The sequence below is a fragment of the Onychostruthus taczanowskii genome, unplaced genomic scaffold, assembly GCF_017590055.1.
Source record: "Onychostruthus taczanowskii isolate IOZ18803 unplaced genomic scaffold, ASM1759005v1 scaffold22, whole genome shotgun sequence".
NCBI classification, from domain to species: Eukaryota; Metazoa; Chordata; class Aves; order Passeriformes; family Passeridae; genus Onychostruthus; species Onychostruthus taczanowskii.
In genome coordinates this window covers 1316190-1340892 of record NW_024499462.1, presented here as the reverse complement: position 1 = coordinate 1340892, position 24703 = coordinate 1316190, and the positions used below count along the sequence as shown (strand labels likewise).

Genomic DNA, 24703 nt, shown 5'->3' with positions numbered 1-24703 from the left:
AATTTGGCCTTCAAATATACTGCCACCTTTTACAGGGGACAAGGATGTTAGCACAGCATCCCAAAAAAAAGCCCAAGAGCTCTGGCACCCAGATAAACCCCCAGGAAAAGATGTTTATCCATGAAGATGAATGAGTGTCCCAAATTCCTGCCTCAATGAAGCCTATTTTTATAGGCTGAATATGGATTTTCAGTTTCTCTCCTTTTAGCTCATCTCCAAAGAAAAATGTTTATACAGAAGTGCTCACTTACATCCAATTTCTGCCTCCAAAATCTCATATAAATACAGCATGGCAATTTGAACCCCCCAAACTTTCCTGCTTTCAGCCATCCACCCCATCAGGATGACCACAGTTATCTTTTTCCATGTAGGAATAACACTCCAGAGTTGCAAAAATCAAACTCTTTGAGCTTCCAATGGATGTTTAGGGAAGGAAGCACGAAGATAAACTAATTTTTGATGTCCACAAGCAAAGGAAGGTCTACATTTGGTTGCTCAAGTGCAGAACAAGCCCATTTTCCACTGAGGTGGAGACTCCTTCTAACACAAATCCAGTGACTCCAAAAGAATAAATCCACTCCCAATCTCTTCCCAGACGGCCAGAGCCACCTGAAAGCTGCAAAAATCCTGGAGAAAATATCAAAATTCAATAAATACTTCATAAGGAGTACTTACCCTTGGAGGGCTTTTTCTCCAAACCAATCCCCCTTCCCCAGAGTGCGAAGAAAGACGGGATCTTCACTGGGAGAGTCCTCCCGGGTGACATTCACCTGTGGAAAAGCCAAAACCCCACAGGATTCAGGGAATTGTTAATTAACAGCTAAAACCTCTTTGTTCAAAGAGGAATTTGTCACCTCCTGGATCTGTCAGGAAAGACTCCTCTGGGAACAATGTAATTCCCCAAAGTCCTGCACTCTTCCCTTGGCATCACCAACCAACCATCCAAGAAAATGAGCGGTGATTTTTCCTACTACCCCTGCAAAAACACACAGCTTTGGATTTTTTGGAATGTTTTCAACTCTAAACGGCGAGTTGGCTGCACAAGCACAGTCACAGGAGAATAAAATTCCAAAAATTTGCTGTGTATCTATCATCTATGGCCTAAGCTTCCCTTAGCTTTGTTCCACATGGTTCCCAGCATTCCCAAGTTACCTGAAGGGACAGGAAGAACACAAATCACCACCATTTGGACACAACTGAAGTGAACCAGTTTGGGGCACTGCAGGATGAAGTGTGGCTCTGCTGTCTCTCCCATTCAGGGAAGGGACAACTCCAGCTGAAGCAGAAATCAAATATTTCCATATTTTTAACCAGAGCATTTGCACGTGGAAATTCCCAAAGCTAAAAGGTGGGATCTCAGGCACATCCTTTTGGATTCAGTGATATCCCGGTGTAATTTCCCTATTAAATTTATACTTGTGGCCTGCACCTTCTCCCAGCTCTTTAAGAGGTGGCAGAACCAGTGGGTTTGAGAGGTTAATGAACAGCACACGGTGCTGAACACCTCCACTGACTCATGGAAGGGCAGGGAATGTGGGATGGGTGAGCCAGGAACACCCCTGGACAAACAGAGGGTAGTTCAATGAGATTTCAGCCCGTTTTCCATGACTTCCAGTGATCCCAAGCAAAGAGTGTTCAGAGATTTGGACAGAGTGACTTCTACCATGTTCAAAGCTCTGAGACAGCCTCCAGTGGGGAACCTGCATTAAATTGTGGGTTTTAAAAGGAAAAGGGTGGGAAATGACACAGCAAGGCCATGCTGCCTCTGGATAAAGGCAAGCAGCACTTCTCAAGCAGAAGGGAATGAGCCATTTCCTTCCATTATTATTCCACAGATTCCAGCACACAGCACGTTTGGAAATCACTTTGATTTCTGCTTGGTAGAACTTGAGGAAAAAAGTTAAAATTAATACACTAAAGGAGATCAGGAGTGGGGTGAAGTGGGGTGGATGGAGCTGACAGGAAAGAAGGGAAAAAGGAATTTGGTCCTAAAAAGAATTATCAGTGGAGGATGGGCTGGAAGAAAGAGCAGAAGTTTTCTCAATATTCTGAGAGGAGTAATGGGCTCAGAAATGTAAAAAATTATCTCTGCTCACTTCAGTCTGGAGAACAGAAGGCTCCAGGGAGACCTTAGAGCAGAATTCCAGGGCATAAAGGTAGAAGGGAGCTGGAGAATTACTTGGGACAAAGGATGGAGGGACAGGACATGGGAAACGGATTTCCACTGCCAGAGGGCAGGGATGGATGGGATATTGGGAATTAGGAATTGTTCCCTGTCAGGGTGGGCAGGCCCTGGCACAGGGTGCCCAGAGCAGCTGTGGCTGCTGCTGGATCCCTGGCAGTGCCCAAGGCCAGGCTGGACAGGGCTTGGAGCAGCCTGGGACAATGGCAGGTGTCCCTGCCCATGGCAGGGGTGGCACTGGATGGGCTTTAAGGTCCTTTCAATCCAAACAATTCCATGACTCTGTGTGACTCCAGACACTCTGACGTGACAGGCATGGCAGACATTCCTTAAGGAGCTCTCCCTGATCCTGCTCACGCTGACTGCAGACAGTGCAGGTGTGCTCCCAGGAGCAGGAGCTGCTGCCAGCATTTTCCTGCCTTGCTGAGCTGCCTGAGTCAAGTTTTACCACAGGACATGGGAGGTGATGTGCTCCAGCTTCTGCAGGTGCCAGGCAGCACACACTGACTCTAAAGTCCTGTATTTTGTTGTAATTTATTCCGTGTTTCACTGCTGAGCCACTATCCAAGGCTGTATCCTTAGCATGGATTAATTATTACATCCATCCTATGCCAGGCATTAAAATTAAACTCTCTCCTGCTCCATCCACCCATCAGCCACTGGTGTCTCTTTTCCAAAGCAATAAGCTTGGAAGAGAAAACTGGGCAGGATTTAACTATCCCTGTGGGAATTTCTGTCAAGCCATTGGGTTCCAGCTGAGAGTCTGGGAATTTTTTAGCAAGTCCCAGTGCCTTGTTTTATTTTAGCTCCCTTTTTCTGGCCTGCAGCTGTCACAGCAAGATAAAGGAGCAGAGGCCAGGGACAAAGCCAAGGAGCTGCTCCAGGAGGAGTCCAGGGATCTGGAGCAGTGGCCAAGGCCATGGGAGGTTTTCTCCATCATCTGGGTGAGGGTCAAGGGCTGCAGGCCAACAACTGGTATTCGGTTTTTACATTTCTTTGAAGCTTGAGGAATGTTGGAATGAGTCCAGAAGAACCACGGAGTTGTTCCCAGGGCTGGAGCCCCTCTGGAATCAGGCTGGGAGAGCTGGGGCTGCTCACCTGGAGAGGAGAAGGCTCCAGGAAGAGCCCAGAGCCCCTGCCAGGGCCTAAAGGGGCTCCAGGAGAGCTGGAGAGGGACTGGGGACAAGGGATGGAGGGACAGGACACAGGGAATAGCTTCCACTGCCAGAGGGCAGGGATGGATGGGAGATTGGGAATTAGGAATTGTTCCCTGGCAGGGTGGGCAGGCCCCGGCACAGGGTGCCCAGAGCAGCTGTGGCTGCTGCTGGATCCCTGGCAGTGCCCAAGGCCAGGTTGGACTTTGGGGCTTGGAGCAGCCTGGGATAGTGGAAGGTGTCCCTGCCCATGGCAGAGGGGGCACTGGATGGGCTTTAAGGTCCCTTCCACCCAGGCTGTTCCAGGATTCTGTGCTGCTGGGAAGGGATGGGATCCACCTGACCAAGTGGGGCAAAAGCCTCAGTGGCCAACACAGCTCCAAACACTTGTTATGGGAGGGAGATGCACCATCCCCATATTTTTCCTCATGAAACAATGGCGAAAGAAAAAGGATTTGAAGCTTGGCTCGTGATTGTCCATACTCTGAGAAAAGAGGGAATATTATTTCTGAGTGAAGGGAAGTGAAAGGGCATCAAACCAACAAACTTGGGTTTCTGCAGGCTCTGATTAACTTAATTTCAGAAACTTCTCCATGATACTCTTATTGGTCTGAAAAAGACCATTTTTTGCCTGACAATAAAAACTGGCTCCCAGAAAGTGGAAAATGATGCTGGAAAATGAGTTGGCAGCTGGAACTCACTGTGTATTCCCTCCAAAATCTCCATCCTGCTATGTGGAAAGAAGCCAAGTGTCTCTCAAGTGTATTAGGCAGGCTAAAAAAATTATAAATAATTGTTGAATAGAAGGAAGAAACTTGATCTATAAAATCCCATCAGCATTTTATGGGAAAAGAGGTCAAAAATATTTTCCCTGTGAGCAGTGGCAGAGAAACTTAGACCTTTTTTTTCCCCTATGGAGAGAGGTCTAACATGCCTGCTTTTCTATTATTTGGAGAAGCTGGGAAGAAAGAGCCATGGGAATGGAGCCCGGAAGCCAGCCTTGGAAGGGGTATGCTTAGCAAAGAAATCATGGAGTATTGTAGGATTTATTTCAAAGACACTGAGTTTTGTGGTCATTTACCCAGAGACTCAACAACAGTTTCCACCCCAAAGTGCTTCTCAGGAGCACATGTGCAAATAAGAAAGGGATTTAATTTTCAACCCTTCAGGCCACTCCTCCTTTCCTGACCCAGCCAAGGAGCTCCATTAAATGTCAAGTGCTGGCACATTTGTGCCTCGGGAGGGGAGAGAGAGAGCCTGGAGTGGGATTTTGGGAGCCCCTTGCCCTGGGAAGGTGTGAACTCACCTTTCCTTTGCTGATGATAAAGAAGGTGTCCCCTCGAGCCCCTTGGCGGATGATGTACTCTCCACTCTCATAGTGAGTCTGCAAGAGGGAAAGGAACCAAATGAAGATGAACAAATAAAAGCAGAGCCTGCTCTCCAGCCCATATTTTGGCAGCTTTGCAAGAACATCACCCTGGACCCCTTTTATCCCAGCTTGACATTGCCTGTGACTTAAAGATTGTCCTGTGGTAAGGAACAGAATAATTAAACTGGAAGCATTTGTGGCTTGCCCATTTTTCTTCTGGCTGTGCTGGTGCCAGCCTGTGCCCAGATGAATTATCCTCACAGCCTGAATCCATTTTTAGCACATCAATGAGACAGAGGAATTTCCAACAGGGAATAAGCCACATGAACTAAACTGCAATAAGAAGTCTGGTATAAAAATTTTCTTTTCCTCCTTTATTTTTTTTTGTTGGTTTTGGTGCTTTTCCAGCTTTGCTAGCAATGGCTTTATTCAGCAAATAAGTTTTGCTTTTCTCCTGTTATTACAGTAGTTTAATCTGTCAATTTTTGCCTTATTTTGTGGAACAGTCCTTGATAAATTCATGTCACAGCTTATCAATGCTGGCATCTAAACTTGTTAGGATACTTTCATCCCTTGTGTCACCCCATCAGAAGCAATGTGTATTTATACATCACCAAAAAACCCAAATATTTTCTAAATCAAGACTTCCAATTGATATTTAGACCTCCCCCCAAACCATGGAATTTTCATCCCCGATATTCTGATGCTGCAAATTCAACCAACAGCAGGCTGGGGGATGCCAAGAGCTTCCCATCCAACTTCTCCTGCATCTCCCTTGGGATAAATGTATCTTGGATTTTTCAAACATCTCAGGAGAGCTGGAGGTATTGGGTATTCTATCCCAGCCCAAATCTGGGACAAAATCACCCCAAAAATGCCCTGCATTCACCATCAGATCTTCTAATCCCAAAGTATGTATAAACCAGGAATGACTGGAGCTAAAATGGGGGAATTAATCCAAATCCTCAAATTTGGTTAAGCTTGAGATATTTTCCAAACAAAATGTGTTGACCTGAGTTCGTTTATTTATCTTTACACCTCAACCTTTTTGTCATTTACAGACTGATAAGAGAATCCCCAGCTTTTCCCATTTTCATGTGCCAGAGTGGGAAGAGGGAGAGGAAAAAAGGTCTGGAGGAGACCTGGACACAAACTTGCAGAGTTTTACTGCTTATGTTGGGTGTTTCTGGAGAGCAGATTTAAAGGGCACATTTTTGACCATCCAGGGTGAAATTCCTTGGAAGAGCCTGATTTTTGGAGGTGTTGGGAGCAGACCCCCCTCAAGTGGAATTTTGTAGGCACCCAAAAATCTAATTGATGAAAATACTGGGCTAATGGCTTCTAAATTTACAACAGGTAATCCATATTCATCAGATACATCAATGGTATTTTTATATGATTTCTGGGCAATTTAACATGATAAGCCTGCTCTCTAAAAGGCCATTTCTTGGTCTTGCTCACCAACTTCCACCAGCACCTGCAGAACTGAGTCTCAGTCCTGCTGCTGTAACCAATTCCCACCCACAAGTTTTCCCAACCTTCCAACCCATAAATTCCACCCCTAATTCTTCCCAATCATTCCCACACATGGCTCTTCCCAACCTGTGAGTCCTCTCAAACATCCCACCCACAAATCCTAACCATTCCCATGCATGAGTCTTCCCAAACTTCTCACCCAGAACTCTGCCAAAGGAACGGAAGGAACACAAATTTGAGCTTCAAGCACCTAAAACTGCCTCTCACTTCAGCGCATTTTGTCTCCTCTTTTTTAAACTGAGCTCTAATCTCCACCAAGTCCTTCCAATATTCCAATCACATTCCTCTAGTCCTTCCTTGAGTGCTCAGAGCTTTTATTTTGCTTGACCTGCCCCTCACTGGTGCCTTTTTCCACGCCCTTCCTGCCACCCACATCCTCATGTTTATGTATTCCAAGCCATTTCTTCCACAGCTAATTCCGCCTGCAATTTTTTGTGCTTGAATCAACCCATCCTTCCCATTCTTTAGCAGCCCTCCTGCACTTAAAGCCTTGTTTTCTATCACAAATCAGCTCATCCGTGTGCTTCACCCTTCTAATGGAATTCTTGCTACCTGCCCAGTGTCAGAGCACCATCCTGGGCAGGCAAAGTGCCCAAGAGCTCGTTCAGGGTACGTGGAAGTGGAAATAAAGACAAGGCTCTTGCTTTTAGCCCCACTTGAGAGGCAGCAATACCTCCTCAGGTAATTCTGGTACCATCAAAGATCTTTGAAGAAGCGTTTTGGCAAAAATTACAGAATCCCAGAATAACTGAGGTTGGAAAAGACCTCCCAAGACCATGGAGTCCACCTTGTCACTCATTCCTACCTTGTCCCCAGCCCAGAGCACTGAGTGCCACATCCAGCACTCAGTGTGCCTTCCTGGGACACCTGCAAACCTCCCTGGGCACCCTTTCCATGCAGAAATTCCTGCTGCTGTCCAAGCTGAGCCTCCCTTGGCCCAGCTTGAGGATGTTTCCTCCTATCCTGTCCCTCAGCAAACAGAGAAGCTGGAATCTCACAAAATAGCATTTCCAATCTAAATGAACAAAAGTGAAGCTCTTCCTCCATTTGAAATCCTCCATCAAGTAACTCCCATGAAGACTTTTGTTTGTCCAGTAAGAACAGCTTTTATAAAAATACCAGCGTTTTTTATTCCCTTTACTTCTTTTGTCAGTTTTACTTAAAGTGAGCAAAAACATCCCAGCACCAAAGAGGGGGATGTGGGGAAGAATGCTCACTCAGCAGGTTTGAGAGGATGAGACATGGATAGGTCTCCATAACCTGCTCCAGGTACCCCACAGCAGAACTACCAATCTCATGATTGAGTCAGATTACGCTCTAAAAAAGGCAACCATCCCATTTAATGAAATCTCTCATCCTGTGCAGAATGTCAATGAGTGAATATGGGTATTTCTTTGAGTGGAGAAATACCCAATGCAAGTTCTCTTCAGGAGTGACTGGATTTTCATGAGACCACTTACATTGGAAATGGAGAAAATTAGGAACAGTGGGGCCCAACAGCACCAAATTTTGTCAATAAATTCATTTTTTGACTCCCAGTGCTCCCCAGGATGAAAATCTCCCACAGATACAGGACCCAAAGCAATGTACAAACCATATTTCAGAGACCAGCCCAATCCATCCATCTCAGAACAGTTAAATGTGTGATTAATTTCTTTGTCCCCAACACATCTCACCCTCCACACAAAAAACCTTTGCAACTTCAGACCTTCAAATCTGGCTGAGGACATTGGCCCACTGAGCTTGGTTGATCAGTCACAAACTTCAACTGGAGCTTCTGCTCCCAAATACCAGCAAAAATGAGATGTCTGTCCCAAAAATGAGAGCCTGACCAGGCCTCATGGAGAAACCATGACTAAAAATGAGATGCTTGAGAGCTCAACCAGGCTTCACAGACTAAATGTCAATTAAGCCTCATTGAGAAAGCTCAGCTGAAAACAAGATGTTTGAGATCCCACCCAGGCTTATGGAGATACCTCAACCACGCCTCATGAAAAAACTTTGACTAAACCAAGATGTTTGAGATCCCACCCAGGCCTTGTGGAGAAATCTCAACCAAAAACTAGATGTTTGAGAGCTGACCAGGTTGTGTGGAGAAATCTTGATCAGACCTGGTGGAAAAACCTCAATTAGGCCTCATGGAGAAACCTTGACTAAAACTGAGATGTCTGAGAGCCCGCCCATGCCTTGTGAGGAATCCTTGACTAAAAATGAGATGTCTGAGCTGGATCAGGCCTCAGGGACAAACCTCCACTCTGGAGACCAACCCAACAGTTAAACTTGAGAAAAGCTCATTTTTCCTCCTCCTGGATGCCTCTGACTGCCACGTTTATTTGGGAAAAGGTGGGAAATGGGGCATTTGGAATGCTCCACGGCGCCAAAGGTCCCCTCAGGGGAGCAGAGGCACAAAGGTGGCTTTGAAACAAGGACTTCAAAGCTGGAGCTGGGTTTGCACCACAAAAACCAGCGACAGCAACACAGGGTTGATGACAGTTCTCCATGTCCCACCCATTGCACCCAGGGTGTTTTTAAAATAAAATAAAAATAACCTAAACATGTCATTTTGCTCGCGCTTTAAAAAATATTCAAAGAACTGTCAGCAAAACTCCAACAGAAGCAGCTTTTAGAAGATTTATTTTTCCTGTTCAGGATTTGCTGCCTTAAATGTCCTAAAATGACAACAGGTATGCAAACAAAATAAAATGGAAAAAAATATATTTATTTGCTGAAAATGCTGGAAAACCAAGCAGGTAAATATCAGCCTTCTCTACTGAACTCCTTAAGAATCACACAGATTTTTTTTCTTGGTTTTCAAGTGTGTACTACTCCCAGGGATTAGCTAAAAATGCTGTTGCTTGAAATAGCCAGAGGCGAGGATTATGTTTTTGTGGTACTCTCCTCTTTTATCCCTAATTTTTGACACATAAGACATCTCAAGACCCAAGCAGCAGCTTAACTAGAGGGCAACAAGTGGGAAATTAAAACACAAGGAAGATGCAATGATGAGGGGAAGAGAGAGTTAACTCATGCCCTTAATTCCATGACAATTACGGAACACAGAATTGAGAAAGGAGATGAGGAAGGGGACCTCATTGTGACCTTCTAGGACCTGAAGGGAGCCTACAAGAAAGATGGAGAGAGACTATTTCCAAGGGGTGGAGAGACAGGACACAGGGAATGGCTTCCACTGCCAGAGGGCAGGGATGGATGGGATATTGGGAAGGAATTGTTCCCTGGCAGGGTGGGCAGGCCCTGGCACAGGGTGCCCAGAGCAGCTGTGGCTGCCCCTGGATCCCTGGCAGTGCCCAAGGCCAGGTTGGACACTGGGGCTTGGAGCAGCCTGGGACAGTGGCAGGTGTCCCTGCCCGTGGCAGGGGTAGCACTGGATGGGCTTTAAAGTCCCTTCCTACCCAAACCATCCCATGATCCTGTCATTTTCACTCAGCTGGCTCTAACTGACCTGCAATGTCCTGCAGCAGTTTTTGTTTTTCATACTGATGCATTACAAACTTACTGTTCCTCCTTAAAGATACAGCTCTTTGATATCCCACCAGCACTCTGAGTATGTATCTTAGGGCAAAAGCTGTGCTGTAACAGGAGCCTGTGTCCCTGTCTAATCCTTTTGGGAAAGCTTTCTTCTGCACTGATTCACTGTGGCTCCTTAATGGGCTAAGGAAAACACTCCTGGGAATGAGCTGGACATTCTGGCTGTCCTCTTCAATTTTGCAGCCTTCTGCTTTTATAGGCTGCTTCCAATTTCCGCAAACCATTTCTGAGCAAGGCTCTTAATACACCTCCTAAGGGCCTGGTTGTGCATGGACGCAGCTCAGCTTCTGGAATAATACAAATCCTGGAATTCTAGGGTTGGGCATAGTTGGGACACATGAGGATTATTGATCCAACTCCCCAAGAGTAACTGCTTAAACTGCTTAAAACTAAACTATGATTTAAGAGATGACTCCCCACAATGAGTTCATCTGTCCTCAACAAGGTAAAATCTGTGTTATATCAAGATATAATCTGTGCTGCTGAGGACTCAGGAACAGGGATTGCTCCAAGGAAAAGGAATCTAAAAGGATGTATGGGGATAGTAAAAAAAGGATATTTAAAAACTATTTCATTGAAGCCAAAGCAAGTACAGCCTCCACCTAATCTGTGGGATACACACTTAAATGGATAAACCAAAGGGGATAAACAAAAGGGCTCTTCTGTTCCTGAAGTGCAAAGATGTGAGAAATGTTCCTAATTTGAAGATCTTTGGTTAAATGATTGCTTTAATTTCTGGTTGTTTCTTTTGGTGTTTGGCACTGCTGCTCCTTGCGGTGTGCTTAAAGTGAGCAAGAGAGAAGGAGATATGGCTGGCACCCTCCTGCTCTTCCTTTTTCTCAAAACCTCCTCCCATTTCAGTGTCTCAAAGGCAAAAAAACTTCCACAAACTGAGCTGGACTCAGCCCTCTCCCAGCTGACCTGCTTGGACAAGAGGAGATGGGAATAAAGTTATACAAACGGGAACTGTGGAAGAGAGAAACTCAACACATCCCAATTTAGAGCAAAAGGCCATCTCCAAACTATGATTTTTCCAGCTCTGACAACTCCTCAGGTGAAATTGCTGTTCCTGAAACCCAGGCTGAATTTCCACCAGGAATTCAAGTCTTTTGCATTGAGCTGTAAACAAGACAGTACTGTTGTGATAATGCAGAAGCTGCCTGAAGGTTGACCTCTCTCATGGAAAGAAGCAGCAGCTCCAGATCTCTGGCACTTCCATGACCCAGAGCAGATAGCTGAGCAGTTTGGTTTCCTTTTACGCCACCAAAGTCAAGGTCTTTACACCTGAATACCCAACCTTCACAAAACTCTCCCCATGCCAATTAACAGTGGATAATTAGGAGCATTTGTGAGCTATCAAAGAGGATTTATTAGGTTTGCCATAGAACAAACACAGCTCATCTCAGAATCCCCCTAAACCAAGCAGTACTAAGGAGAGGGACATGAACCAGGGATAAACCTCAATGGGTTCATCTCCTAGTCATGAAAAACATGACATTTTCCTTTTAGCCGTGGTTTTATCCCCTTTCTTTTCCATTCTATTGAACTTCATCCCAATTGCTGAATGCAATTTTCAGGGATAATTAAAAGGCAACAAGGTGGATAAGGGACCATGTTTGGCAAATGCTGGCCAGGGTTCCTGCTTCCCAAAGGGAAGGTACACGAGATGGGAGGAGCTCCTGGCCCTTTCCTTCTGCCATTCCTGGAATGCCCTTGGCAGTGGCTGGAGAGCAGGAGCTGGCCTGTGTGGAGGAGGATTTGTTGTGCTTCAAACTTTGCTCTTTTTTAAGGACTGCCTGCTGAGAAGAAACAGGAATGTGGGGAGGTCGAGGATACTGAGACAGCTGGGAAGTTCAGAGGCAAAAGGTCAAGACCAACCTCAAAGATCAAGAGGGAGAACTCAAAGAGTTCAAGGATTAAGAGAGCACAGAGATGACAGAGGGTGAGAGCAGCTTGGGGTCAGGAGAAAAGGGAGAGGAGTGTAGCAAAAAGATTTTCTAGGAAAAAAAGATGAGCTGATATGGGGGAAAAAAAAAAGGATTTATTCCCGGGGGGATAACAGATAAACTAGTTGGGTAAAAGGCAATAGTGGGATTAGGCTGCAGATCAAGCCACAAATTGGGGTCAAAACCCCAAAAGGCTTTGCTTAGGAATTTAAATAATACCAGATTCACAGATAATGACTGTGAAATGTGAAGAATTAGCTGAGAATCAGTAATTAGAAAAAGGATCCCCCGGCAACAGAGTGGAATCAATTCATCAGTCACCCTGAGTAAAAATTACCAAGCAGTAAAATTTAGTGAAAATAAAAATACAATTAAAAAAAATTTAAGACTTGGTGTGCCCTGAGCCAGTCACATTAATGTAATTTTAGTCTTTTGAAGGATTGAAATCTCTATAATTCCAATGACATTCCCAGTCTCCTTTGGACATTACACACAGGAACTCAGAGGAAATCCAACCAGAAACAGAACCCCACCATGGCATTGCACCACAAAACCCGTCTCCAATCACCAGCACCTCAAGTCCATGGGGGTTTAATTAAATTTTATTGACATGCAAGAAAAGCTGCCCTTCAGTCCTTTCCCAAACAGCTCTGATTTTGTTTCCCTCATCATAATGGAAGAATGTGTGTAGAAATCTCGTTGCCCTCCCTAAATCCGCAGGTCTGTCCCACAGTTATTAGAATGGGAATCAATTCCTTGCCAAAATGAAACTGGAAGTAAACAACTTAAATCAACACATTTGTTTCATTTCTTTTCCTTCATTTCCTCCAAATTTCACATGCTTATTCACCCCAGGTATTTGCATTGCCACCAGGATCCAAACTCATTTCAGAATTGATGATGAGGAATAAAAAAATGCACATTACTTCAATAGATTCAGCCACTTTGCCAGTCACCTGCTATGAAATGTACTTTCTTTTTGTGGTCTAGACTGAAGAGGAGACTCTACATCTCCATATGAAAATGCACTCCAAATTATCACTGGAGACCAAATTTACTGGAAGGGAAATCATGAAAAGCAGTGGATTTATTCATCCTCAATAGATTTTTACTGGAACAGGTAATTTTCCCAGTTTAAAGCCCTGAATTCACCAGTTGCTCCCACTTTGAGGGCTCTGCGCAGGTGACAACCAGCCCTGAGTTTGGCAGATGAATTAAACACTCAGTTCATATTCCCTATTATATCCCCATGGATTTTGGCTCTTGCTGGAAAATATCCTCCTTTTCCCTTGATTTTTCTCATCAATTCCCCAAAAGGTACAAAAAATGCAGAATTTTATCAACCCACATGATACAATCTCAACCTCTATTCCCAGTCTGCTCAACAAGGAATTCTGGAAGTGAATCACACTTCCATAAGATCAAATGTCTGCCCCAAATATATTTATTAAAGCTGCAAGTGAACTTTCACTCTGCCTATAAACTGGGAAAAGGTGAAATCTCAATTTTTGAAACATCAATAACAACTTTTCCCAAATGAAAAAGAAGCTGCCTTGAGCCACTCACCTGGGCTGCCACCATCTCCCTGACAACAGAATTCAGAAAATTTGGATAACACCTGTATTTTACAATAGAAATGCAAAATATCTGCTCCCCAAGGGCAGAAATCAGTATTTTTTACTGTTTAATAGAATCTCTGCTGTTAAAATTGAAATGGCTGGAGCTTCATGAGCCTATTTCAGCTTAGCTTGGAGGAAAGTTTTACAGGACCTTTCCACTGCCTCCAACTTATTCCAGGATTTTGGACAAGTCGTAACTAAAGAGGAAGGTGTGAGAGAAAAAAAAAAAAAAAAAAGAAATCACATCCTGAATTCAGAAGATGGTAAAAGCTGAGATTTGCAAAGGATGAAGCATGTCAAGAACTGCCCCTGCAGCAGCAACACTTCCATCAATCTCTCGTGCAATGACCCCACTCAGAAATATTGGACTTTTCCCAGCTATTTTGTGCTTCAGAGCAGATATTTTTGGAGCATCTCTTATATAGGCCCTGAAAAAAAATTTAAAAAAAAAAAACAAAAAACCACAAAACTAGGGCAAGGCTGGGAAATGTAATCTAGGTCAGATTTTTAGCACAAAGCACAGCTGACCCTTTCCTTACCAGGCAAGGACACAATGATCCAATGATCCCAAAATTCCTTCACCAGGGCTTTTTTAAACTCTGAATTCTACTCTGCATGGCTTTCTCTGCAGGAATTTGGGAAATGGGCATTTGGATTTACAAGCACAGGAGTCTGACCCCAGTGGAGATGGGCTCCCATCCCACACAGGAAAAATCCTGGGACAGCAGCAGCTTAAAGCTGGCCATTCCATGGATTAAGAAATTCCTTTTGCTATCAAAAGGACTCTTTTCAATTTCTATAATTACAACCCAGACATTGAAAATGCCACCCTGAGTATGGGGGGCTTCAAATCCATCCCCTAGGCCTCTGAGGGGATGTTTAAAACCAGAGAGGCACAAACCCTCAAGTGTGAGCAATCCCATTTCTCAAGGGAAATAAATTCCCTGGAAAAGGACACCACCATACTTTGAGGAGGTCTGGGGATGGGAAGAGGCTCTCCCCATCTTCGTGTTTGATCTTAGCTTTAAAGCTGGGTTTGAACAACTGATCCCATGGATGGAGGGTCTCCATCTGATATTCCCAGCATTCCAAGCCTGGTGGCCATTCCTTGGGTGGCCACAGATGTCTCCATGACCTCAAACTGTTCCCTTCATTTTTTTTCCTAATTAATGCCTGGCAAGACTCAGGAGGACCTGCAAGCCAACATCATCCCAGATTCCAGCAGGTGTCACTGTGGGCAACACTATGGAAAAAACCAGCAGGGAAACTGTTGGAATCAAAGGGAAAACATTCATCAGGGTAATTAATATTTAGGTTTTCCTTAATATAATTGCTGATTGCATTTTCCCCCTGTTTTTACAGATAAAAAGGCATTGTCTGTGTTAACTTATTCAGGGTTGAAGGGTGGAAATCATGGAATATTTTTGAGTAAGCACCAGGCTGGATTTTCATTCTGGGGTTCATTCCCACCAAAATTAGCCCTTACATGGCTGTAAGCAGAGACGTGGGTGAGAATTCGGGAATTTTGGAAACTGCAGAACGAATTCCCAAGAGGAGATGCCCAAAAGACCAAAGAACCAGAGGGTCTCCTTCCAAGCTTCTCAGAAAGAATGCAGCACTGAAACCAAAGCCCTCAGCACAAAACAGGAACCTCATCCATGGGGAGATCTGTCCTAAAAATCACTCAGCTTGGGCTGCCAGGAGCACTGCTTGGGAAGAGGGGCTTGAGCTCAGCCACCTCCACCACAGTAAACCCCCAACCAGTGCCCAAATTTTAATTAAATTTCAGTCAGACTTAATTGATTCCATTTTCTCCACCCAGGAAGTGAAGGACAGCCACCAACCCATCAGTCCCAACCTGTCCACAAGAAAGGAAATGCCTGGAAAAGCAGATTCTACGGATTCATTGTCCCAGGGTTGCTGTAGAGCCTCTGGAAACTGGGAACAGTAAACAAACAGATACTGGGAAATTAGAACAAGGCTGGATCAGGGAAGAGACAACTTGGAGCTCCTGAGTTCTCCCCTGTGACCTCTCTGTTGTCCCAGGTGCCATGAAATATCCACATCCATCATGTGTGTCTCTAACAGAGCCTGCAAATCCACCAGGGCAAATAATAAATTATGGATTTGTTTAAATCCTTCCTTTTCATATCTGTGAAACGCTGGAAAATATCTAAGATTACAGCAAAAAATGTTTTGTTTTTCTTTTTTCCTTTCTTTCATAACGGTGACGGATCAGCTGGAGAATCCGCTTACAGAGCGTAAATAAAAAATCTCCCAGATAGGTTTAACCCAACTGGAAACAGGGAATATTTAAATCCCAACACCTGCATAACCTGAGAGGGGCAGATTCAGAAATTAACATTTTATCAGTGACTACTGAAAACCTGATCATCCACTCCATGCACCAATGCCAAAAATAATAACAATAAATTAAAGAAAATAAATCCTGGGATGAAGCAAATTTGGGGGAGTTTTGGTTTGTTTTTTTTTTTTTGTTTATTTGATGCTGCCTTTGCCACATATCCTGCTGGTGACCATGGCACTGCTGGAGTGGCTTTTCCCACCACTGGGAGGTTGATTGAGGAGAAGGAGGTGCCCAAGGAATGGGGGAAAGCTGGAAAAGTGCTGGAAAACAGGGAACTACAGAACTCTCTTGGAGGAAGCATGGCTGGGGTTGGAATGGACACTAAGGATCATGCCATTCCCACCCCCTGCCATGGGCAGGGACACCTTCCACTATCCCAGGCTGCTCCAAGCCCCAAAGTCCAACCTGGCCTTGGGCACTGCCAGGGATCCAGGGGCAGCCACAGCTGCGCTGGGCACTCTGTGCCAGGGCCTGCCCACCCTGCCAGGGAACAATTTCTTCTCTGACAGCTGAGAAAAATCTTACAACTCCCATCCTTCTGAGTGTCCTTGGGATTCTCATGGAGAATTCCATGCATCCATGTGCTTTGGACAGATGGAAGAGATGCAGTTCCTTAGCTGGGGTGCTCTGGCCCAACTCCAGTGGATTTTACAACACACACTTGAAAGAAAACCAACAACCCAGCTCCTCTGCTTGGGGTTTAGCAAAGGAGCCCACAGACAAGAGCAGGGGGACTTCTGAGAGTAAATGAGATGTTAATAAACTCCCCTGTCTCCAGAGGAATCCAGCTTTGCATGGAAAGCTCTGGAAAAAGATCCCTCTGATACCACTGGGATTTCCAGCCTGAACAAAAAAAAGCTGCTTCTGGAGAGGTTTCTAAATTCATTTCATAAATCTCAATTAAAAAGAGAACACCCTTCCCTGACTGAAAAGTGAGTTTGGCAGAGGCCAAAAGCTGCTTGTTGCACCTGACACAAACACCCAGCAGGTCCCACCAGGAGAAGACTTGAAGCTCCTACGTGTGCCAAGAGCATGGAACTCCAGGAAATGTCTTCTCATGAGTTCAGCATGTGGATTTTACTGGGGAAAAAAAGGAAGGATTTGATGTTAAATCAAATGGGAAGAAATGGCAACAGATTTTTCTACCCCACCTGCAGTGGGGTGTCTGATCTGAGATGTGGAGCTGTGAGTCCAGAGGAGGCCTTGGAGATGCTGGAGCCCCTCTGGAGCCAGGCTGGGAGAGCTGGGGGTGCTCACCCGGAGAGGAGAAGGCTCCACGGAGAGCTCAGAGCCCCTGCCAGGGCCTAAAGGGGCTCCAGGAGAGCTGGAGAGGGACTGGGGACAAGGGATGGAGGGACAGGACACAGGGAATGGCTTCCACTGCCAGAGGGCAGGGATGGATGGGATATTAGGACATTAGGAAGTAAGCAGAGCCCCAGAAGTTTTCTCCACTGGCATCACCTTTTAACTATAAGTTTTGCAGAACTGGGGAAGAAAAATCCCAAATCTTGCCCCATTTCTCCCACTGCAGGAGAGCAGAGGATGAGCAATAAACACACACAGGGATGACAACAGTCCTGACAAGAACCCACAGAAACCAGGGAATACTGAACTCCTTTCCTGTGCTAACACAAGCAGGAGATTATTTTTAATTCCCTTCATGTGATCTGTGCCCACATTAAAGAAAATCAAAAGGAAACTTGACTCCAAACAACACATTTTATCCCAATCCAAAGCTAGAGCAGCTCCTGCCACTGACTCCATTGTATTCCTGCACTCCAGTTTCTCCAGCTGCCTTTTATTTTCTAATGCTTTTCTTCCCCAAAAAAGCTTTTATTTCCTGGTGCACCTGCAAACTCAAAGCTGTATTCTCATGAGCACCATTTGAAAAATTAATGGAAATACAACTCTAGTCAAAATTTTGTCCATTTGTGATGGAGTCAGTCGTGACTGAAGCTAATTTGATGCCCCCATAGGCGGCACTACCCTATCCCACAGCTCCTCCAGTGAACACTCCCCAGAGTGCTTACTTTGATGAAAAAATATCAGTAATAACACTAATATATTTTTTCTTAACCAAAACCTTTTACTCTTCCCTGCTTATTTTGAATTCTCCCTCAAATCTGATTTCTGGCTCTGTATCACATTAGTAGCTGCCTTGGTGCTGGCAGAGCCTGCAGGACAGACCAGGAACCTGATTCCCTTTATGCAAGGGCCATCCTCACTCCTAAACAAGCCTAAAAACCACAGATTCTATGGAAAGCCAATTAATTTTGCACATTTTCCCTCTCCTATTCACTGTTGCCACACAATCCCACAAAAGGAGGACTGTGTTCAGCCTCTATTAATTAACCAGAGGCATCCCAAGGCCATCTGATCCATACTAATTGGGCAGCATGGAGCAGGAAGGATGCTTGGGAAGGCCCAGGACAGCCCTGAAAGCTGACTTAAGCCTGAAATCTCCACCAAGATTCCACTCTCCACCAGGAGCCACAACAGGAGCTCCACAAACAACCAGGAAGAATTTTGGGTTATGTTTTGATTTTTTTAACATTTTTGAAATTCAGTCTTTCATTGGAATAAAATGAAAGGAAGGAACAAGACAAAGGCTGGCAAGTGACACTCAGTGCACAAACTGAGCTGCTGAAGTGGCTGCAGACAGGAGCTGGGATCCTAGATTTCAGCACCCAGGGTGGCAGGAAGAGTTTCCATCCCTGGCAGCCTCTGCCTGTGGGGTTCAGCACATTTCTCTGCCTCTCCCCTCAGTTTGGCTCTGCTGTTTGTCCAGGGATTCACTGAGAGCCAGCCTGGGGCTGGAGGAAACACATCACTGGCACTTGGATATCAGTAGTGTATTCAAATAAATTAAAATTCTGAATATTAATGCATCCAGTGAAAGAATTCCCAAAACACACGCTGGGAGATGTGGGATGGCATTCCTAGCACTACCAAGCTGTGGCTGCTCTCCTGTTAACCCAGGATGAGTTAATCAAGGGCTCTACAGATGGATTTAGGGCAATTAGCCATGATTATATTTAAATACGTATTTATACCACAACCATGATAGATAAATATTACATATCTCAACGTGTTATAAAGTAGTGTCAGGGAATCATGGAATGGTTTGGGTTGGAAGGGACTTTAAAATCCATCCCTGTGCCATGGGCAGGGACACCTTCCACTATTCCAGGCTGCTCCAAACCCTGTCCAGCCTGGCCTGGAGCACTTCAAATTTCTATACATCCAGCAATAATCCATAAATATACACACACATAAATGTCAAAGCTGTCTCAGGTTCTGGATAACACAACAAAGGAGGCAAATCCACATGATGTGGTTTAGACCTGACATTATCTGCACAATAAACTGATCTGCAGGGTTTTGAAAGCAAATCAAAGCACCTTTGTCACTGTCACTTGCTCCAGCTGCTCAGATTTCCACTCATAACACCTTCTGTGGATTACCAGGCTAAATCCCAAACAGCCAAGGAACAGGATTAGGAAATGCAGATGAAGAGGCCTGGCTTGAAAATGCCAAGGAGACCTTAATTCGATCTCCTCCTGTGCATCTGCAGCCACAGAACTTTAAATTCTGTCTGGGGCACCAACAGCACCTGGAGCTGCTGGAGTGAATCCAGGGGAGGCCACCGAGGTGCTCCAGGGCTGGAGCCCCTCTGGAGCCAGAGGGAGAGCTGGGGGTGCTCACCTGGAGAGGAGAAGGCTCCAGGGAGAGCTCAGAGCTCCTGCCAGGGTCTAAAGGGGCTCCAGGAGAGCTGGAGAGGGACTGGGGACAAGGGATGGAGGGACAGGACACAGGGAATGGCTTCCACTGCCAGAGGGCAGGGATGGATGGGATACTGGGAATTAGGAATTGTTCCCTGGGAGGGGGGTGATGCCCTGAAATAGAATTTCCAGAGAAGCTGTGGCTGCCCCTGTATCCCTGGCAGTGCCCAAGGCCAGGTTGGACAGGGCTTGGAGCAGCCTGGGACAATGGAAGGTGTCCCTGCCCATGGCAGGAGTGGAATGGGGTGATCCTTAGTGTCCCTTCCAACCCAAACCAGTGTGGGATTATTTACTCCAGCTGTCCCAGCTCTCTGAGCTCTTGCTTCTTTCCCCTTCCCTGAAAACCCCAATTCAGTGGAGCTCAGCCAGATGTTCAGGCAGGTGACAGCTCCATCCCTGACATCCAGGCAAAGGGATCCTTCTTCGGAACAGGACTAGGAATTTGGAGCTAGGGAACAAAATTTAGAAGAATCAGCTCTAGGCACAATGAAGAATGTGAGATCAAATGGAAAACTCCAAAACCATGAGTACCTGGAAGTGGCTTCAGAGGAGAAGAGGTCAAGGAACCTTCATTACATCTATCAGTACCTGAACACCTGATTTGAGATGGAAATCCTACAAGTTTTACATTTGAATGGCACAGGGGAAAGGAGGAAGGAAAAAGGAGGAAAAGCAGTGCCAGAATGTGAAGCAACTTAAGGACAGGAAAGAAATCCTGATTTTGTGCCACAAAACCCAAATGAAAATGAAGGAGGGAAAAGAGGAAGAGGAGGAAATGCCAGCCCACATCTCTGAGCACTGCCCATGCCCACCAAAAGCTCATTCCACCCCTCGGCCATGCCAGGAACAGACTCCCCATCCACTCCCTTCTGCATTTTAATTCCATTTGCTAAATGAAATTATCCATAAAGACTGAAATTATTGGCAATGTTGGTGCCACCCAGATAATCCCTGTGTGGGTCACCAGACATGTTTTTCCACGTAATATTAACAATTTCATGATCCAGAGGGTCTTTCAGTACTTCACAGGTGTAACCTACAGAAAGGGGGCTCTAGCCAGATGGGAGTTTCTATCGAAAAACAAAGATTTGAGAGTGACTTTTCATTTTTAATTTATGCAAAACACATCCTATTCAATCCAAGACAAGCCCAGAAAAAATAACACTCATTCCAAACAGAAAAACTGGGAGCATCCACCCTAACAATCCAGATTTATTCCCCATAAATGCTGCTTTCATGCCTCATTTCTTCACTGATATTTATTAAGAATTTTTTCCCCAGCTGCCACAAAACTTAAAGTGTTTCTGGAAAAGTTTTATAGACTTTATTCTCCTCCTTAACTCTTGATAAGGAGCTTAATGCTGGTGATGTGATCCAAGCAAAATCTGGTTGGGAGTGGGGTTTTGAGATAGGCAGATGGAATTTATAGCAGAGGAAATTCATATTCTTTTTTTTCCTTAAATCAGAGCATTCCCTGGCAGTAAAGGGAATAAAGCTTATCTGTGAATATGCAATTATTCAGGGTGACAAACAGCTGATTTGTTGGAGCCACAGAATTTATCTGGGCACTAAATAAAAAGGCAGAGAAGGAACAACACCCCAGCAAAGCTCAGAAAAAAAGGAATTCAAATCAACTCCCATGTCAGCAGCGCTTTTTCCTCCAAATCCACGGGCACATCTTCCCTGATGGAGAGGCGTGGATGAAGAAAAGCCAGCAGGAATGAAATAAATTACTGCCATACACTCATTCCCTGCATTTAAATCACCTTGTGGAAGGGTTTATTAACGACTTGGTGGGATATTGAATTCCTCAGGCCCAGAAGGGAGTGTTTTGGGAATAAAATATAGGGGGAAACTGTGATATGACCCAAATATTTTACATCTGTTCATAAGGCAAGGTTGGGCATGTTTGGGGCTTTTTTGGTATGGTGCAAATTAGGGGTTTTTTTGCATTTTGGGGGGCTTGTAGGTTTTTTTTGTGTTTTTTTTCAGAGCTTTTTTTTTGGTTGGTGTTTTGTGGGTGATTTTTTTTGTTGTTCTGAATAGACTTATGAAAAGCCTGACCCTAATGAGACCCCAGTCAAAGCCAGACAGGTAAAGCCCAACTCCACCCCAACATCTCAACACCTCTGGAACTCTTCCCAGAGCACCTCTTCCACAACACCTTTAAAACACCCTCCAACATAACTGTCCCATCAAATGTGAAATGAGACCAGGTTTTCACATTCCCCTCCTCCCCACCACTCACGCAGAGGCTGGAGAAGCTCATTCCCTTCTGGACACCACAGGAAATGATTGATTCACTCCTCAATTGGATAAAAATGCAATTAAAAATATATGAACCCTATTCAAAACTGGATTCATTTTCCTCACAACGCCTCTCATGGCCTTGATGGCTGCCAAACTGGGGAGCTGCTCTTTGGTGAAAAAGAAGAGGCTGGATATTGCCAGCAGAAGGCTCTGAGCTCGTGAAATCCCAACATTGAAAGCTCTTACCTCTTCCAGGACATCTGCAAGCTTACTGAGGATCTCCTCGGGAAGGCTCTGGAATGTGGGAACACTGTAATACAAAAGAAATCTCGATTAATGGATCCCTTTAGACAGGGCACACATCCAGCTGCTTTCCTCCCTTCTGTCTTCCTGAGATTCCTCCTTCATTGTCTGGGGCTGAACAGGAAAAGATATCATGGAAAGCTGCTTCTTTTCTAGCAACCAGGATGGATTTGGTGATGATGGGAGATCACTGGAATAAACCTCTGGAGAGCCACCCATAAAACTAGCAACCAACTAGGGATCTACAGGAATAAATCACATGGGACTCCACTTCCTTCATGGTGGAAAAAGACCTATTTTTATTCACATAACTCCTTTTTATACACTTTTACAGACCTTGTGCGGGACTCTAATTGGTTAGTAGCTTTCTTACCAATTACTTGATTGGTTATTAACAAGTTGTTATTCTGTATTGATTGGTCACTCAAACTCTCAGTGTGTACACGCAGGAAAAGTTGTTTGCGAGAGACAGAAAAATGAAAACTATCTAATGGTGTAAAACCAGCTGATACAGGTGCTGGTTGTTTTTCACCCAGGAATAGATTGTTATGCTAACAAACTGCTCACACCAGGATTGCTTTCACGTGGGAACTTGCAAAGGGCTAGCTTGACAAGGCCAGCCAATGATTTTTAGAAGAAAACCTGACTTTATGAGGACTTTCTTTTTGATTTTCCTACCTTAGTGCAACAGGATCCATTCAGGATCCACTGGAATTCCTGTGTGCCACAAACCTGCTCAGTCATATTCCTTCCTGCTCTGCTTCAGCCTCCCAGAAATAAAATGCAACCCAAAAACAGGGCAGGGAAGATCAGCTCCAAGCAGCCCCAGATAAAAGAGTGAAATCACACCTGGATGGACAGAGGGTAGAGCACAGAGCTCTGCAGCACTGAGCCCCCATCCAAGCCCTCAGGGAGTTTCTGAACACTTCCCAGGTGGTTTGACAGCCACATTTGTAGCTTTTCTTCAGCCAAAAAGGTGACTTTGTCATTTGTTTGGCAGCAATTCCCTCAGCAAAGGCTGCCCAGGCCAGGCTGGGATGAGCAGGTGATGCAGCCATAAAGAGCCCCCTGAGACAGAGTCCACAGGACTCCACCTAAATCAGTCTGGAGCAGGATGGGGACACGAGTTTGGGTCTCCAAAGCTCCAGAGAGTATCCTGACTTTGAAGCTGTATCTCCACTGCCTTACAGCCCACCCAGGGAGGCTGTGGAATTGTCCTCCTTGGAGAGGACCAAAAGCCATCAGAACATGGTCCATGGCAACCTGAACCAGAGGACCTCCAGATGTCTCTCCCATCCTCAACCAGCCTGTGATTGGCAGTACTCTGGTTTCCCATCATCTCTTGTCCATAAAAACCTGAGAACCATCAATATTCCCAGGTGATGCTGAAGGAACAAAAATTTAACCCAAAATACACCCTGGCCCAGAGCAGCTGTGGCTGCCCCTGGATCCCTGGAAGTACTCACGGCCAGGCTGGATGGGGCTTGGAGTAGCCTGGAACAGTGGAAGGTGTCCCTGCCCATGGCAGGGGTGGCGCTGGTGGGATTTAAGTAGAAAAGGAGGCTCAGGGGGGACCTTGTGGCTCTGCACAACTCCCTGCCAGGAGGGGACAGCCAGGGGGGGTCGGGCTGTGCTGCCAGGGAACAGGGACAGGACAAGGGGAAAGGGCCTCAGGCTGGGCCAGGGGAGGCTCAGCTTGGACAGCAGCAGGAATTTCTGCATGGAAAGGGTGCTCAGGTGGAAGCAGCATCCCTGGAAGGGTTTAAGAGCCATGGAACCTGGGGATATGGGGCACTGTGGGGCCCGACAGTGCTGAGGAAACAGCTGGACTTGATCTTTCATGTCTTTTTCAACCTAAATTATTCTCTGATCACTTACCCTTCCTTTTAACTTAAAAAAATAGTTTCAGCTGAATCTATCGAATGATAAGACAAATCTGGGCTGATAAATGCAGAAAAATATCACCTTTCATGCTCTCAACAACAGCTTTTTTTCCTTAGGAAGAACATTTTTATTACTGGGAGCATGTGGGCCCATATTGTAATAGGAGCAAGCAAACAACTGGACAGGAATCCTGTGACAGCCAGGCCTAAGCATAAAATGAAAATTCATTACATCAATTCCAGCATTCCCAAGAGAGGAATGAACTTATGGGAGAAGATAACAGCCTTGGACAAGTGGTCAGATTTTAGTGTGGTCAAATGGCCAGACTTTTGCAACCTTAAACTCCCAAATTGGGGGGAACTCACCACAGGGTATTTTTTTATGGATAATTATGCTGTGAAATCCAAGGAAGGATAGTGAAAGGCATCTTTTGTAGACCAAATCCATTAAAAAAAAACAGGGAAATGGGACATAAGTTCTTAAATTCCAACTCTTACCATGAGAAAAGCCTAGAACTTCAACTCTGCAATAGAGCAAATAACAGGAAAAGCAATTTGTTGACAAAACAAACTCCAAACACATCATGGAATTACACCATCAAAATCCCAGATTTAGGGGGGTTTATGGCAGGCCAGAATTCCCCTGAACAGCCAGAAGTGACAAAACAGCCAAATATTTGAGTTTCTTTGATAACAAGAGAGCAAGACTTGATTCTTGAGTTCAATAAAAACCTCCCTCTGCTCTCCACAGGACACTATTAAATG

General features: G+C 45.1%; 1 protein-coding gene across 2 annotated transcripts in view; it reads right to left on the bottom strand.

Annotated features, from left to right (window-relative positions):
- The window catches only part of PRKG1 (protein kinase cGMP-dependent 1), a 361757-nt gene that overhangs the window by 83983 nt on the left and 253071 nt on the right, over nt 1–24703 (bottom strand). For both annotated transcript variants that reach the window (XM_041404955.1, XM_041404954.1), the window contains exons 5-7: nt 21999–22062; nt 4643–4720; nt 676–770 (exon numbers count right to left, since the gene is read on the bottom strand). In XM_041404955.1, the coding sequence (XP_041260889.1) occupies nt 676–770; nt 4643–4720; nt 21999–22062 (237 nt within the window). The remainder of the gene's footprint in view (nt 1–675; nt 771–4642; nt 4721–21998; nt 22063–24703) is intronic.